General features: G+C 56.0%; 2 protein-coding genes, 1 long non-coding RNA gene and 2 other non-coding genes across 7 annotated transcripts in view; 1 reads left to right on the forward strand and 4 right to left on the reverse strand.

The window, feature by feature from the left end:
* Positions 1-5,775, reverse strand: part of LOC125699026 (C-factor-like) — a 31,137-nt gene extending 25,362 nt beyond the window's left edge. Inside the window, exon 1 of the mRNA XM_048958082.1 lies at positions 5,614-5,775. Within this exon, the coding sequence (XP_048814039.1) occupies positions 5,614-5,760 (147 nt within the window). The 5' untranslated portion in view covers positions 5,761-5,775. The remainder of the gene's footprint in view (positions 1-5,613) is intronic.
* The window catches only part of LOC125699031 (uncharacterized), a 35,087-nt gene extending 18,771 nt beyond the window's left edge, over positions 1-16,316 (forward strand). For all 3 annotated transcript variants that reach the window (XR_007379411.1, XR_007379409.1, XR_007379410.1), the window contains exon 3: positions 11,126-16,316. This is a non-coding gene — a long non-coding RNA (uncharacterized LOC125699031). The remainder of the gene's footprint in view (positions 1-11,125) is intronic.
* Positions 79-151, reverse strand: TRNAK-UUU (transfer RNA lysine (anticodon UUU)). The gene has a single exon. It is a non-coding gene; the product is annotated as a tRNA-Lys (tRNA).
* LOC125699030 (C-factor-like) lies at positions 8,083-11,126 on the reverse strand. The gene is made up of 6 exons (XM_048958094.1): positions 10,779-11,126; positions 10,451-10,502; positions 10,103-10,290; positions 9,288-9,446; positions 8,998-9,117; positions 8,083-8,677 (listed from the first exon to the last, which is right to left on the reverse strand). The coding sequence occupies exons 1-6, from the start codon at positions 10,923-10,925 to the stop codon at positions 8,564-8,566; spliced, it is 780 nt and encodes a 259-aa protein (XP_048814051.1). The 5' UTR covers positions 10,926-11,126; the 3' UTR covers positions 8,083-8,563.
* On the reverse strand, positions 13,374-13,446 carry TRNAK-UUU (transfer RNA lysine (anticodon UUU)). The gene has a single exon. It is a non-coding gene; the product is annotated as a tRNA-Lys (tRNA).
* Positions 16,317-16,337: the final 21 nt, after the last annotated feature.

The raw sequence follows: 16,337 nt of genomic DNA on the forward strand, positions 1-16,337 counted from the left end.
TGGGCCAGGCTGCGGCGTGCGTGGCGCAGGGTAGCGTTGCTCCGGCTGCCCTCCGTCCCGCGTAAAGGATAAAAGCTTCGCCTGAACAGGGGCTTGAACCCTGGACCCTCAGATTAAAAGTCTGATGCTCTCCCAGCTGAGCTATCCAGGCTCCCACTTGGGCCTTTGGGAGATGCTCAGGACGGCCCACTGAGGCCCCCCATCGCCTCCACCACAGGGGCAACCAGGGGGTGCTGCGAACTCACAGCTGCAGCCCTGCCCTCAGCTGTGGCAACACGGGCAGAACACAACCCAAGCAGGGGGCCGGCAGCGATCACAGCGGGCTCAGTGCTCTGCGCTGTGGATGCGGCAACCTCCCTTCCGACCCAAGGCACGGCCGTGCTTCTGCAGGGAGCCTGCTGTGTCCGCCACTGGCGTCACCTGCCGCAGGCATGCTGTGCTCACTGACCAAAGACATCAATGGCTTTGGCCACCCGTGGGCAGATCTCTGAGGGTACAAAGTGTCTCCGGCCACCGCAGCGTTCACAGGGGATGGCACATTTGCAAGGCCGGGCCTTTGTCCCTCCCAGTCCCTCCTCCCCATCCCGGCCAGCCCCTTGCAGCTCAGCCTGTTCCGATGTTTGGCAAAACTTCTCCATGAAGACATTATAACTAACGTCCAACAGAAACCTCTTGAACACAACTGGCAGCTGCTCCCTCTCATGTGCTATTGCTCCACACCTCACAAAAGAGACCGACACCTCCTCCCTGTTGCACCCTTTCAGGGAGCTGTAGGGAGCTATGAGGTCTCACCTCAGTCTCCTCTTCTCCAAACCAAACAAGCCCCATGCCCTCTGTGTCTCCTCATAACTCCTGCATCTGCTGCACTGCCCTTCTCTGCACTCACTCCGGCAACTCAAGATCCTTCTGGCAGTCAGGGGCCCAAAACTGAGCCCAGCATTGGAGATGCAGTCTCACCAGTGCCACATGCAATGCGACAGTCACTTCCTTAGTCCTTTGGCCAGACTCTTTCCAGTGCAGGTCAGGAAGCCGTTGGCCTTCTTGCCCATCTGAGCACATTCTGCCTCATGTTCAGCCAGCTGTCAACCAGCACATCCAGGTTCTTCTCTACCAGGCACCTTCCAGCCGCTCTTCCCCGACCACATAACACCGCACGGGGGTTGTTGTGATCCAGGTGCAAGACGTGGCGCCCATCCCTGTGGAATGTCATGCAATTGGACTTGGTCTATTGATCCAGACTATCCAGATCCCTCTGCAGAGCCTTCCTACCCTCAAGTGTTTTGACACTGCCACCTAGCTTGGTGTTGTCTTTTCACCTTCCTCAGGATCTTTCCATTCCCTCATCCATATCACTGGCAGAACTGTGAAACAAAACTGGCTCCAGACTGAGCCATGGGGAACACCACCAGTGCCTGGCAGCCAGCTGGGTCAAACCCCATCCATTAGCCCCTATTCAGTCTAGCCAGCCTGGCTGCTTTTTATCACCTGATGGTCCCCTCTGTGCCACATGCTGGCACTCAGGATGATCTGCTCCATAACATTCCCTGCTTCCAAGATCAGGATGGCAACTTGAAACAGTCTGGGCCATCTTTCCCCTCCTTCTCCCACCCTTTCCCACCCCACTGTTTGGTTTTCAACCTGAACATGCATTAGTTGTTATTCTTCATTGTTCTTCACATGGGCTTAATAGACTTATTCCCAGAACCGACTTTCTGGGCAGGGGGAGAAAAGAGGGATGATGAAATTGTCTTTTTCCCTTTCTGTGTCACAGCTGTGTAAAAGTGGGATGGGTCAGCCTCTTTTCCCAGGTAACAGGGATAGGACAAGAGGTCATGGCCTCCACTTGCACCAGGGGAGGTTCAGGTTGGATATTCCTAAGGCAAACGAGCCATTTTGCCCTCAATTTCCATATCCAGCCCCTTCCCTTCTGACCGTACGATCTCAGACCAGAAGGAAGAACCTGGGCAGCAGCCCACCACGGAAATCCATCCCCTCCCACAGCCATGGCACAGCTCTTGGCCCAGGGCAGAAGCCCTCGCCCACGTTCTACTCCTCATTCTGTTCTCTTTCTGAAGTGGATAGGGATGAAGAAAAATATCAGCCTGCAGCCCAAAGCCTCCCTCTTCCCTTCCCGTGCCCCTGTGGCTCCTTCACCAGCTGAGCCTTGAGTGACTCCCCAGCGGGACCTGTGAGACACCTTGAATTTCTTTCCTGAAAGCTGCTGTGAGCTCTGCACAGCTGTCAGAAGAGGGCACTAAGACGAAGGAAACCGTGTTTCAATGGGCTGCAGGCTTGTGAAGAGCAAAAAGCCCTTCCTCCAAGTGGAGGCCCTCTGGTGCAGCGCAGAGCTCTCCGTGTGCCTTCGGGAATGTGGGAAAAGGCTGATGGAAGGGGTCTGCAAAGGCACTGGCAGAAGATGTCTGTGCTAGCATGGGATCCTCTCTGACCATTAGACCTGTGAGCAGGAAACATCCTTGTAAAGCACGGCCAGATTCTTTGAGGTGCAGAGCGGCACCAGATAGCCAGAGACATCCTGAGGCAGCCTCAATAAGGGGAAGACCAAAACACCAGTGGTCATCCGGAGAGGTGAAGAAATGGACTGGAAAAGGAAAGGCAGCTTTAGAAAGCAGGAACTGGCAGCTGCTATTGGCTGTTCCAACAAGAGGAACAGAGATGAACAGGAAAAATGAAAAATGGTCAGAGAGAATAGAAAATGCCCTTGTCTTCCTGTTTCCCAGCCTATGCGTGGTGATGCACAGCCCTTCACTCCATCTCTGCCTTACTCCGTGTCCCCAGCCTCCTGTTCCCTCATGGGGAGCCCTTCCTGGACGCATCCTGTGCTCCCACTGCACTCGTGCTTCCCCAGCCCTGGGCAGCCCACCTCATGAAGATGGACAGTGGCCCAAAGCCCTTGACTCCAGAGACGGACATTTCCAGCAGTGACAGCTGTCACTGGAGGGGACATCTGTCAGCGGCTGTGGTTGGGAGCAGTCTGTTCTGATGCTCATGGATGAGAAGTGGGAGCGCGTGGGAAAAGGGGCTGCCCTGCATGGGCTGCCAGTGTGCATCAGAACTGTTGTGGTCACAGAGTCAGCAGCCTTGCTGTTGTCAGATATGGTTTTATGGAGGGGGAAGGCAGCAGCAGAGGGGTCAGTGCCAGGATCCAGGCACGAGGCCGGGCCAGCACCTCACCAGGCCACAGCGTTCCCTTCCCAGTCCAGGAAGGACCCGCTGTCCTTCTCGGAGAGCTTGGAGAGCACCTTCAGCATCCCTCCTACGCTCGCGTCCACCGTCACGGGGGGCTGCAGGGCAGAGGGAGAAAGGCAGGCGTGTGTGCCCAAGGGCTGCCCAGGCTGTGCCCTGGAGCCCGGCTGCGGGAAGGCAGCGGCCGGGCTGAGGGGGAAGCAGAGCCCTGGGAGGAGGGTGAGAGCTGGGAAGGCGGGCGGTGGGGCTGCCAGGAGCCGGGGCTGGCGCTGCGCAGGGGTCCCAGGGCAGCACAGCACAGGCTGTGGATGGACCCAACGTGGGGAAGCTCCTACCGTGTGTCCGGCTGTTACCCCCATGTCTGTCTGCACCCAGCCAGGATGGAAAGCGACACAGAGGATGCCGTGTTCGCGGTACCCCATGGACTGGCACCTGGTGAGCATGTTGAGAGCAGCCTGTGGAGACAGCACAGGGATCAGGTGGGAACTGGGGCAATGTGCAGCGAGTGAGATGTAGGGACTGTGAGGAGCTGATACTGGAAGACAGATTACATCATTGGCCAAGAGAAGGTTGGCTCAGGCTCATCATGGCACATACCTTGCTACAGCGATAATTGACTGCTTGTATGCCTTCCCATAAATACATTTCTTTGATAGATCCTCCAATGCTGGAAATGTTGACGATGGCTGCCTTGCTGCAGCCCATCCCTGAGCCAGGGCTCCCCTGGGCTGCCTTCTTCAGCAGTGGCAGGAACGCCTGTGGGGAGGGGAAGGAGAAGCATGCACACAGGAGGCTCACTGGGTGAGCACATTTCTTTCTGTGCTGGGTCCTATCAGAGGAGCAGAATCAGAGAAGACTTGTTTGTGGATATCTCTGGAGATCATCTGGTCCAATCTCTCCTACTGCATGGAACTGCTGAATCAGGGCCTGAACCTCTGATTGATCACCTGAGGGGAGCAATGAGTCAGCCCTGGGATCAGAGGTGGTGGTAATTCACCTGTGCTGCTAAAAGGGATGGGGCCTGGATGCACCTCTCCTAGACTTATTTAAGAGTTTAATACCAGTGGGAATGGATTTCTTCTGGAGATTCCTCCTTTGGAGTTTTACAGTGAGCCAGGATACAGGTAAGCACTCTATCTATTCTCTTTTTGTATAATGACCTGCTTAGCCAAACTCCCTGGTATATTTCTTAATTATACCATCTGTGTATCCATTGATTATATACCTGCCCATGCAGAGTCACCAAGAGCCCATTGCCCAAGACCACGTCCAGGTGACTTTTGAGCATCTCCAAGGAGGGACATTGGACAGTACCAGCAATCAGCCGGTGTCAGCAATCAGCCACCCATCAGTGCTCAGAAGAAAGGCAGAGTGCAAGTTCTTGTTCTCCTGGCTCAGATCATGATACTCTGCTCTTTGGCATGGCCTGTACCTCTGCACTCTTCTCTTATCTTGTGGCCCCAGGCTCCAGAGTGCCAAATGCTTCAGCCTGCCTCCTGGTCCCAGCCGGAATGGGCATCTTGTGCTCAGCCCATTCTGCACTGATTTGAACACCTACTCCTGAGAGCAAGGGATCTGAGTGGGACCTGAAATGTGCAGGACCTGACACCAGGGCAGGAACTCAGCAGGGCGAGAGCAGAGGAGGGCTCTGTCCCACGGGCCCCATCCTTCCTGCATTGAGGGCCTCAGGGATGCAGTACAGGGACGTTCCTGGAGCTGTGGGTGAGCACATTACCTGGCAGAGCAGCAGAGGTGCAATGGTGTTGGTCATGTACACCTCAGCCATGTCCTTCAGTGTTTCATTGTCAAGCTTGTTCGGCCTTAGGATCCCAGCGTTGTTGATGAGGAGGTTCAGCCCCGAGCCCTTGAGGCGCTCCCCGACGCTGGCTGCGGCCGCCTTGATGCTGGCGGGATCGGTGACTTCTGCAGAGGCGAGGTGGGGAGGTGAGCGCCCGCTGCCCTCGGTGTCTGCCAGCAGGCACAGTGCTGGGACAGAGCCCTGCACCAGGGATGGGGGAGGACGGCGTGCTGGCAGAGCAGGGAGCCCAGGGAGGCAGCCTTGTGCTCCAGCTGTGTCACCTACCGAGCGGGACGATGACCAGGTTGGGGTGCTTGGAGGCCAATTTCTGCAGCTCCTGTAGAAGACAGCTGATGTGAGCCTCGTGTCGCACTCTGAGCTGCTCAGCCAACACAGCCCTTTGCCTGCAGCCCTGGGGCACACGGTGCCAGGCAGTGGCAGCAGCTCCCTTCTTGATCCCAATGAGTTCTGGGCACGGCCATTGCTTGCATCCCACCCCAGTTCTGCTGTGCCTGAGGTCCAGGGCTGCAGCTCCCTGGTGGAGACCCTCCCACATCCCCCCTCCTGCAGCAGCCCTGCTGTCCCCCACCTCAGCTCCAGCCCAGCCTCACCTGCGCTCGCTGTCCCTTGGGGTCGCGACAAGTTGCAAAGACCCACTCAGGTGGGTTTGGCAATGCCAGCAGGTGCTGGACCAGCCCGAGGCCGATTCCCCGGTTGGCCCCAGTCACCAGAACGGAGCGGACACGCAGCTCTCCCATGTTGCTTCTCCTGCTTCTCCTATTCCATACGTTGTTTGCTCAGCGCCCAAATGCTTCTTATAGCTTGCTGAACTTCCACCCCACCCACATTGGGCTTGTACAGACCTGTTCTTCTCTGTTTAATCTCTGCAGCTCTGTGAAATGACAGGGACACAGCTCCTGGCTGGGAGCCAGCCTTACAGAGGCCAGAAATGGCTTTGCTTTTTAAGGCAAATTGCTGGTTAGGAGTTTGGAAGGTGAGTTTGTATGTGGTGAAATAGCGCCTGGTCCAGGCCCTTTTTCCTGTCCCACACAGGAGATGGAGAGAGAGAGGCAGCCATAAAGAACGTGCAGAAACACAAACGTAAAATGTGGCCTTGAAACGTGCAGGGATGTGTTCATGTGAACCCAACTTAATTATGCAGACGGGTGAAGGCACGTGAGAAGGCACGTGCATCAAGTGTGCTTCATGGAGCACCTTGATAACTGGAAACTAAGGCAAATGGGGCAGCCAGGAACACAAATACGCCATGGCCCAGAATGGAGAAAGCAACCATACAGAGCATGACATGAGGCATGCCTTGCTGTGGCACTGCTTGGTGGGCCAGTGAGAAAGCAGGGGTGCCATTTTCACCAGGCTCTATTGCAGGGTCTGTAGTGCAAGGATCCTCGTGGTTCTCAGCAGGTGTGGCAATGACACTGCCAAATGTTGAAAGAGACTTTACATCTCTTGGGAGGACCTTGAGGTAATCAAGAATGCACGTAGAGTTCACCTCTCTGCTCCTACTTGGCAGCTGGGACCTGGAAAGAAGGAGCAGAATGGGTCAGGTAAGTGACTGGCTGCGTGGATGGTGTCTCGATCATGGCTTTGGATTGTGTGATCCTCGAGAGGGCTTTGAGAGTCGTGGTATGTGGGCAGCAGGTGGAACAGAACTGAGCAGGAGGAGCTGAGGGAAGCAAGCTGTGTGGATGGATTGCCCCGTATTTAAACTGCATTTGATGGGGGTAGGGGAGGGAGTTGTATGCAATGGAGAAGGCCCAGGAAATGCTGTCATTATAGAAAAATAATGGGGAAAAATCCTCAGGTTCTTCTTAAAGGATCTTGCGAGCGCTCTTCCTAGAAGGTAATGTTGCCCATAGCCTGTCTGAAGTGCCTTTACACCCCTAAAGCATGCAGCCTTGGTGATAAGCAGGAGAAGCTGGAAGCCATGGTGCAATTAGAGAAGTGCAACCCAGCTGTGGTCACAGATGAGGTATAATTCACGTGGCTGGAGCGCAGCCACTGAGGGCTGCAAGTTTTTGAGAAGAGATGGGCAGGGAGAGACGGGTGGGGGAATTGCCCTGTGTGTTAGTGGGTTGGTAGCGTGTGAAGAGCTGCCTCTGAGGAGCAGCCACCATCAGGTTGTGAGCTGGTGGGTGTCAAACAGGGACCAGGCAATAAAGGACAGCTAGCGGTCAGGGTCTGCTACAAATTGACTGAGAGGGGCAATGTGGTGGAGGATTTCAAGCACCCAGACATCTGCTGGGAAAGCAACAGGGCAGGATGCAAAAAATCCCAAAGAGGCCTGGAGTGTGTTGAGGGTGCCTTCCTGGCCTGGGTATTCGGCAGAGCAGTCCTAAAAGAACCCTTCTGGGACGTGGTTGTCTCCAAGCCAGAGGAGCTCATTCAGGAGCGGCAGATGGGAGGTGCTCTGGGCTGTAGTGGCCATGCTTCCTGGGAGAGTGTGTGATGTAGAGGAGGACGGGCCTCGCAGAAAGCAAAGTCAGGACCCCGAGCGTCATGAGAGCGAAGTTTGGGCTGTGTAAAGAATTACTGGGTGAGATCCGCTGGGATTATGACCTTACTGGCAAAGGAGCGGAGGAAAACCGGCCAGTCTTCAGGACGAGTTTGCAGAGAGCACAAGAGCTCTGTGTCCCCTGTGCAGGAAAACAAGCAGAGGAGGCAGGAAGCCAGCAGGATGGGGCAAGGACCTGCTGATCAGACTGAGAGAAAAGAAGGACGTGTATGGACCACGGAAACGGGACACGTTGCCTGAGAAAAATACAGGGATGCTGCCTGGACATGCAGTGTTGAGCACTCAGAATACAAGTGAGGGCCGTGCCCTTGTTTTCTTTAGACCTTTTTTCCACCCACTGCCCACCTCCACAGGCTTTCTGGCTGAAAAATGTTCCCCTTTGCCCCACATGCACCCAGCAGCGCGCAGGGCTTTTTGGTGGCGTTGGGCAGCCTGTCACAGGAGACCTCTGATGCCACCGTGGACTGGGAAAGGAGCTGAGTGCCGAGGTGATGCCAGCTCAGCCGCCCCTTGTTACCTCTGTCTGCCAATGGACTGAGCAGCAGCGTCTTGCCATTGTCTGCTCCATTTGTGGCTGTGCAGTGCCCTGTAAACCAACTCCATCTCACTCTATGACCCCAAACCGCTGGCTGCATTGGGAAAACTTCATGGAGAGATTCTGCACACCCGATTCACCCTTGATGTTCCCAGCCCCAGGCACTGCAACACCTCGGAGATGGGTGGTGGCCCCAGTCACTTTCCCTCCTGCAGGGAACATTTCCAGCAATGAGAGCTGACACTTATTGAGATACTTGAAAGTGACAGTGCTTGGGAGCAGAGGGTGCTGCTGCACAAAATTGAGGAGTGGAACACCCATGGGAAGTGGCTGCCCTCCATGGGCTATAAGCATGGAGCAGAGGCTGTTGGAGATAGAGATGGAGACAAGAGCATTGCTGTTGTCAGATATGGTTTTACTGAGGACTTAGCAGAGATCAGGCAGCAGCAGAGGGGCCACTGCCAGGATCCAGGCACGAGGCCGGGCCAGCACCTCACCAGGGCACAACGTTCCCTTCCCAGTCCAGGAAGGACCCGCTGTCCTTCTCGGAGAGCTTGGAGAGCACCTTCAGCATCCCTGCTGCGCTCGCGTCCACCGTCACGGGGGGCTGCAGGGCAGAGGGAGAAACGCAGGCGTGTGTGCCCAAGGGCTGCCCAGGCTGTGCCCTGGAGCCCGGCTGCGGGAAGGCAGCGGCCGGGCTGAGGGGGAAGCAGAGCCCTGGGAGGAGGGTGAGAGCTGGGAAGGCGGGCGGTGGGGCTGCCAGGAGCCGGGGCTGGCGCTGCGCAGGGGTCCCAGGGCAGGGAGAGCTGCCATGGTGCTGACGGAGCAGCCCCCTGAGGGGGTCTTGGTGCAGGGCTCCGGGAGACAGCAGCCTCCGTGGGAGACCAGCACAGTCTGTGGATGGACCCAACGTGGGGAAGCTCGTACCATGTGTCCTCCTGCTTTTCCCATGTCCGTTTGCACCCATCCAGGATTGAAAGTGACACAGAGGATGCCGTTTTCGCGGTACCCCATGGACTGGCACCTGGTGAGCATGTTGAGAGCAGCCTGTGGAGACAGCACAGGGATCAGGTGGGAACTGGGGCAATGTGCTGTGAGAGAGGTGTAGGGACTGTGAGGAGCTCAGCCACAGCCGAGAGATGCAGACACTTTCAGAGATGATATACTCAAGGGGTCCTGAGGTCATTAACAGAGGGGAAAATGATCATGGCACATACCTTGCTGCAGCGGTAACTGACAGCTTGCACACCTTCCCATAAGTAGAGTTCTTTGATTGAACCCGAACAGCTGGAAATGTTGATGATGGCTGCCTTGCTGCAGCTCATCCCTGAGCCTGGGCTCCCCTGGGCTGCCTTCTTCAGCAGTGGAAGGAACGCCTGTGGGGAGGGGAAGGAGAAGCATGCAGACAGGAGGCTCACTGGGTGAGCACTCTTCCTTCCTTAGCAGGTTATATCAGAGCAACAGAATCAGAGAACAATTGTTGTTTGCAGATATCTCTGTAGATCATTTGGTGCAACCTCCCCTACCCAAGCAGAGTCACCAAGAGCCCATTGCCCAAGACCATGTCCGGGTGACTTCTGAGCATCTCCAAGGAGGGACATTGGACAGTCCCAGCAATCAGCCGGTGTCAGCAATCAGCCACCCATCAGTGCTCAGAAGAAAGGCAGAGTGCAAGTTCTTGTTCTCCTGGCTCAGATCATGATACTCTGCTCTTTGGCATGGCCTGTACGTCTGCACTCTTCTCTTATCTTGTGGCCCCAGGCTCCAGAGTGCCAAATGCTTCAGCCTGCCTCCTGGTCCCAACCGGAATGGGCATCTTGTGCTCAGCCCATTCTGCACTGATTTGAACACCTACTCCTGAGAGCAAGGGATCTGAGTGGGACCTGAAATGTGCAGGACCTGACACCAGGGCAGGAACTCAGCAGGGAGAGAGTAGAGAAGGGCTCTGTCCCACGGGCCCCATCCTTCCTGCATTGAGGACGTGAGGGATGCAGTACAGGGACGTTCCTGGAGCTATGGGTGAGCACATTACCTGGCAGAGCAGCAGAGGTGCAGTGGTGTTGGTCATGTACACCTCGGCCATGTCCTTCAGTGTTTCATTGTCAAGCGTGTTTGCCCTTACGATCCCAGCGTTGTTGATGAGGAGGTTCAGCCCCGAGCCCTTGAGGCGCTCCCCGACGCTGGCTGCGGCCGCCTTGATGCTGGCGGGATCGGTGACTTCTGCAGAGGCGAGGTGGGGAGGTGAGCGCCCGCTGCCCTCGGTGTCTGCCAGCAGGCACAGTGCTGGGACAGAGCCCTGCACCAGGGATGGGGGAGGACGGCGTGCTGGCAGAGCAGGGAGCCCAGGGAGGCAGCCTTGTGCTCCAGCTGTGTCACCTACCGAGCGGGATGATGACCAGGTTGGGGTGCTTGGAGGCCAATTTCTGCAGCTCCTGTAGAAGACAGCTGATGTGAGCCTCGTGTCGCACTCTGAGCTGCTCAGCCAACACAGCCCTTTGCCTGCAGCCCTGGGGCACACGGTGCCAGGCAGTGGCAGCAGCTCCCTTCTTGATCCCAGGGCACCCCGTGCACACCTCATCCCATGGCCATCACACTCTGCCTCTCGTGTCCCTGGGGCCAGGGCTGCAGCTCCCTGGTGGAGACCCTCCCACATCCCCCCTCCTGCAGCAGCCCTGCTGTCCCCCACCTCAGCTCCAGCCCAGCCTCACCTGCGCTCGCTGTCCCTTGGGGTCCCGGCAGCCTGCAAAGACCCACTCAGGTGGGTTTGACAATGCCAGCAGGTGCTGGACCAGCCTGAGGCCGATTCCCCGGTTGGCCCCAGTCACCAGAACGGAGCGGACACTCAGCTCTCCCATGTTGCTTCTCCTGCTTCTGCTCAGCGCACGTTGTTTGCTCAGTGCCCAAATGCTTCTTATGGCTTGCTGGACCCCGCCCACACAGAGCTGCGCAAACCCTCGGTTCTGGGTACAATCTCAGCTGGTCTGTACTGTCCAGGGAACAGCTCCTGGCTGGGATCTAACCTTACTAAAGGACAAAAGTCTGTTTGTATTTTAAGGACAATTTGGCTGTCTGGTGATGCCTGACCCCCGGAATCAGAAGCCAGCAGCAGCCGTGGCCAGGAGAAGCTTTGCTGTGTGCCGACAGTGGAAGCAGCAAGTGGGAAGGAGACACGATGCCCTGTGGGTCTGCAGGACTTCCACTGAGCTGCTGCTCCTGCATCTCAAGCCAGATGGGTGTAGCAGATCGCAGCCATGCATCAACCAGTCTGAGGTGATCTCTTCCCCTTTCCCTGTCTGTCGCAGTCAGATTGTTGCTCAGATGGCCACAAGTTGGTGTTCTCTGCTCTCCTTTCTTCCAAGCAAATGCCCCATGTCCAGTGTTTCCATTGGCAGAGTTGTTCTTTGCAGCACTGAGTCCAAAGGCAGGGGCACAGGCTGACGGGCTGATGAGCAGTGCTGTAGTCACTGAACAGTGCAGGTATATTGGCTTCTCCCATTGCGTTGTCTTGGTGGTAGAGTCCAGCAGAGCATCTTCCCCCCACCCGGGCTGCCAGAACTGCTCCAAAGCCCTGCTGTGCCCAGGAGTGTGCAAACGAATGCACTGCGCTTTCGCAGATTTGCCTTCCATGGTTTTCCACAGTGTGATAGAAAAGTTCAGCGTGCCTCAGAACCAGATAAAGCCAAAACCAGCTCTTTTATCTCTCCTGTTTCTGCTGTGTCATGTTGGTTTTGAACCTTTCCATTGTTTTGGAGCTGTAATGGTAGACTGTTGACTTTGCTCAGGGGCCTCACACTGGTTTATAAAATCCTAAACAAGCATTCTTTTAGCAGGGGTCATAGTCCAGCCTGGCATGAACACACCTAGAAGAGAACAGTCAGCCTTGCTGGGGTGGCAGTGGAGTCTTGTCACAAGCTGCTGTCCCCAAGGCTCAGCTGTAGAGGGGTGGAACGTTCTTGCACGGTCTGAGCTTTAAGATGAACAGAAGCAGTATTTTCCAGTGTGGTGAAAGGCCATTGGTGTATCCTGTCCCACAGGCCCTCTGACAGCCGTATGTCACATAGAGAAGCTTTCTGTCAGGAGTTGGGGCATGACTGCACCTTCCAAACTCTCTGTGGCTGAAAGCTCAGTGTTCACACCCATCTAGATATGTGCACAAAGGGCAATTGCAAAGTCACTACAGAAAGCTTGGGGAATATCCCTTTGTTTGTCAGGCTGAGGAGCAGGGGCATGGCACAGTCGACTCCATTATGATCACTCCGCTGTGAAAGCAGTAGTAAAGGTGCTGCTTTTCATCAAGGCTATTGGCTTTACGATGCCAATCTCTGTCCAGCTCCAGCTCTTCTGCGCCTGGGGCCCAGATGGGGAGGATGCTGACGTGCTTCGTGCCTTTTCTGCTTCAGTCTTTATGAGAAAGACCAGTTGTTCTGAGGGTACCCAGACCCCTGAGTTGTAAGGGGGAGACAGGGAGTGAGACGCAGCCCTTGGGCTCAGTGGGAAACTGGAAGTGACCTCAAACTTGTTTTGAAGATTCGTAAGTCTGTGTGGCCTATGAGATACAGCCAACAGAGACGGTGCAAGTGCTCACCAAGGCAGTCTGCAATTTGCCAGCAGTGCTGCATGACTGGGGAGGTGCCAGCTGAGTGCAAGGTAGCACCTGTGATGAAGCCACCCCAGGAGGGGCCATTGAGGAACAAGGACATCCCAGCAGGAAGATCAACTAAGATAATAATGATATTCTAATCACTATCAGTGGCTGAGGACAGTGCAGACTGATAAGATTGCCCCAGGGGAGACTGAGACGCCCCCAGGTAGGGACACAGTCTAAGCAGACCGAGTCACCAGACGTCCAGCTCCCTGCTCTCACCTTGGGCTGCCCCAGCAGGTTCAGGAGCTCAGCTCCATCAGTGCCCTGAGTTGTTCTCCAGCCTTGATGGTGGTGCGGAGTCCCCCCAGTTCCAAGCCATGGACACGCGTCCAGGGAGCCAGCCCTTCTGCAGTCAGACTCCTGGGACGTCTGCGGTGCGCTGAGCTCCGTTCCGGCTAAGGACGGAAGCGAGCAGGTCCTGCCGAGCAGTCCTGTTCTGGCAGGATGTTTGAGCGGAGGCGAGTCATTGGTGAAGAGCTGCAGAGCTGCAGAGAGGGGGCAGCAGGAGGCTTGTCAGCGTGTGCCACGAGCTCCTCCTCTACAGAGCGCCCGAGGGGGAAAACAGTGAGGAGGCAGCGCGTGGGCCAGGCTGCGCCCTGCGTGGCGCAGGGTAGCGTTGCTCCGGCTGCCCTCCGTCCCGCGTAAAGGATAAAAGCTTCGCCTGAACAGGGGCTTGAACCCTGGACCCTCAGATTAAAAGTCTGATGCTCTCCCAGCTGAGCTATCCAGGCTCCCACTTGGGCCTTTGGGAGATGCTCAGGACGGCCCACTGAGGCCCCCCATCGCCTCCACCACAGGGGCAACCAGGGGGTGCTGCGAACTCACAGCTGCAGCCCTGCCCTCAGCTGTGGCAACACGGGCAGAACACAACCCAAGCAGGGGGCCGGCAGCGATCACAGCGGGCTCAGTGCTCTGCGCTGTGGATGCGGCAACCTCCCTTCCGACCCAAGGCACGGCCGTGCTTCTGCAGGGAGCCTGCTGTGTCCGCCACTGGCGTCACCTGCCGCAGGCATGCTGTGCTCACTGACCAAAGACATCAATGGCTTTGGCCACCCGTGGGCAGATCTCTGAGGGTACAAAGTGTCTCCGGCCACCGCAGCGTTCACAGGGGATGGCACATTTGCAAGGCCGGGCCTTTGTCCCTCCCAGTCCCTCCTCCCCATCCCGGCCAGCCCCTTGCAGCTCAGCCTGTTCCGATGTTTGGCAAAACTTCTCCATGAAGACATTATAACTAACGTCCAACAGAAACCTCTTGAACACAACTGGCAGCTGCTCCCTCTCATGTGCTATTGCTCCACACCTCACAAAAGAGACCGACACCTCCTCCCTGTTGCACCCTTTCAGGGAGCTGTAGGGAGCTATGAGGTCTCACCTCAGTCTCCTCTTCTCCAAACCAAACAAGCCCCATGCCCTCTGTGTCTCCTCATAACTCCTGCATCTGCTGCACTGCCCTTCTCTGCACTCACTCCGGCAACTCAAGATCCTTCTGGCAGTCAGGGGCCCAAAACTGAGCCCAGCATTGGAGATGCAGTCTCACCAGTGCCACATGCAATGCGACAGTCACTTCCTTAGTCCTTTGGCCAGACTCTTTCCAGTGCAGGTCAGGAAGCCGTTGGCCTTCTTGCCCATCTGAGCACATTCTGCCTCATGTTCAGCCAGCTGTCAACCAGCACATCCAGGTTCTTCTCTACCAGGCACCTTCCAGCCGCTCTTCCCCGACCACATAACACCGCACGGGGGTTGTTGTGATCCAGGTGCAAGACGTGGCGCCCATCCCTGTGGAATGTCATGCAATTGGACTTGGTCTATTGATCCAGACTATCCAGATCCCTCTGCAGAGCCTTCCTACCCTCAAGTGTTTTGACACTGCCACCTAGCTTGGTGTTGTCTTTTCACCTTCCTCAGGATCTTTCCATTCCCTCATCCATATCACTGGCAGAACTGTGAAACAAAACTGGCTCCAGACTGAGCCATGGGGAACACCACCAGTGCCTGGCAGCCAGCTGGGTCAAACCCCATCCATTAGCCCCTATTCAGTCTAGCCAGCCTGGCTGCTTTTTATCACCTGATGGTCCCCTCTGTGCCACATGCTGGCACTCAGGATGATCTGCTCCATAACATTCCCTGCTTCCAAGATCAGGATGGCAACTTGAAACAGTCTGGGCCATCTTTCCCCTCCTTCTCCCACCCTTTCCCACCCCACTGTTTGGTTTTCAACCTGAACATGCATTAGTTGTTATTCTTCATTGTTCTTCACATGGGCTTAATAGACTTATTCCCAGAACCGACTTTCTGGGCAGGGGGAGAAAAGAGGGATGATGAAATTGTCTTTTTCCCTTTCTGTGTCACAGCTGTGTAAAAGTGGGATGGGTCAGCCTCTTTTCCCAGGTAACAGGGATAGGACAAGAGGTCATGGCCTCCACTTGCACCAGGGGAGGTTCAGGTTGGATATTCCTAAGGCAAACGAGCCATTTTGCCCTCAATTTCCATATCCAGCCCCTTCCCTTCTGACCGTACGATCTCAGACCAGAAGGAAGAACCTGGGCAGCAGCCCACCACGGAAATCCATCCCCTCCCACAGCCATGGCACAGCTCTTGGCCCAGGGCAGAAGCCCTCGCCCACGTTCTACTCCTCATTCTGTTCTCTTTCTGAAGTGGATAGGGATGAAGAAAAATATCAGCCTGCAGCCCAAAGCCTCCCTCTTCCCTTCCCGTGCCCCTGTGGCTCCTTCACCAGCTGAGCCTTGAGTGACTCCCCAGCGGGACCTGTGAGACACCTTGAATTTCTTTCCTGAAAGCTGCTGTGAGCTCTGCACAGCTGTCAGAAGAGGGCACTAAGACGAAGGAAACCGTGTTTCAATGGGCTGCAGGCTTGTGAAGAGCAAAAAGCCCTTCCTCCAAGTGGAGGCCCTCTGGTGCAGCGCAGAGCTCTCCGTGTGCCTTCGGGAATGTGGGAAAAGGCTGATGGAAGGGGTCTGCAAAGGCACTGGCAGAAGATGTCTGTGCTAGCATGGGATCCTCTCTGACCATTAGACCTGTGAGCAGGAAACATCCTTGTAAAGCACGGCCAGATTCTTTGAGGTGCAGAGCGGCACCAGATAGCCAGAGACATCCTGAGGCAGCCTCAATAAGGGGAAGACCAAAACACCAGTGGTCATCCGGAGAGGTGAAGAAATGGACTGGAAAAGGAAAGGCAGCTTTAGAAAGCAGGAACTGGCAGCTGCTATTGGCTGTTCCAACAAGAGGAACAGAGATGAACAGGAAAAATGAAAAATGGTCAGAGAGAATAGAAAATGCCCTTGTCTTCCTGTTTCCCAGCCTATGCGTGGTGATGCACAGCCCTTCACTCCATCTCTGCCTTACTCCGTGTCCCCAGCCTCCTGTTCCCTCATGGGGAGCCCTTCCTGGACGCATCCTGTGCTCCCACTGCACTCGTGCTTCCCCAGCCCTGGGCAGCCCACCTCATGAAGATGGACAGTGGCCCAAAGCCCTTGACTCCAGAGACGGACATTTCCAGCAGTGACAGCTGTCACTGGAGGGGACATCTGTCAGCGGCTGTGGTTGGGAGCAGTCTGTTCTGATGCTCATGGATGAGAAGTGGGAGCGCATGGGAAAAGGGGCT

This window comes from Lagopus muta, chromosome 12, assembly GCF_023343835.1.
Source record: "Lagopus muta isolate bLagMut1 chromosome 12, bLagMut1 primary, whole genome shotgun sequence".
In the NCBI taxonomy this organism is placed as follows: domain Eukaryota; kingdom Metazoa; phylum Chordata; class Aves; order Galliformes; family Phasianidae; genus Lagopus; species Lagopus muta.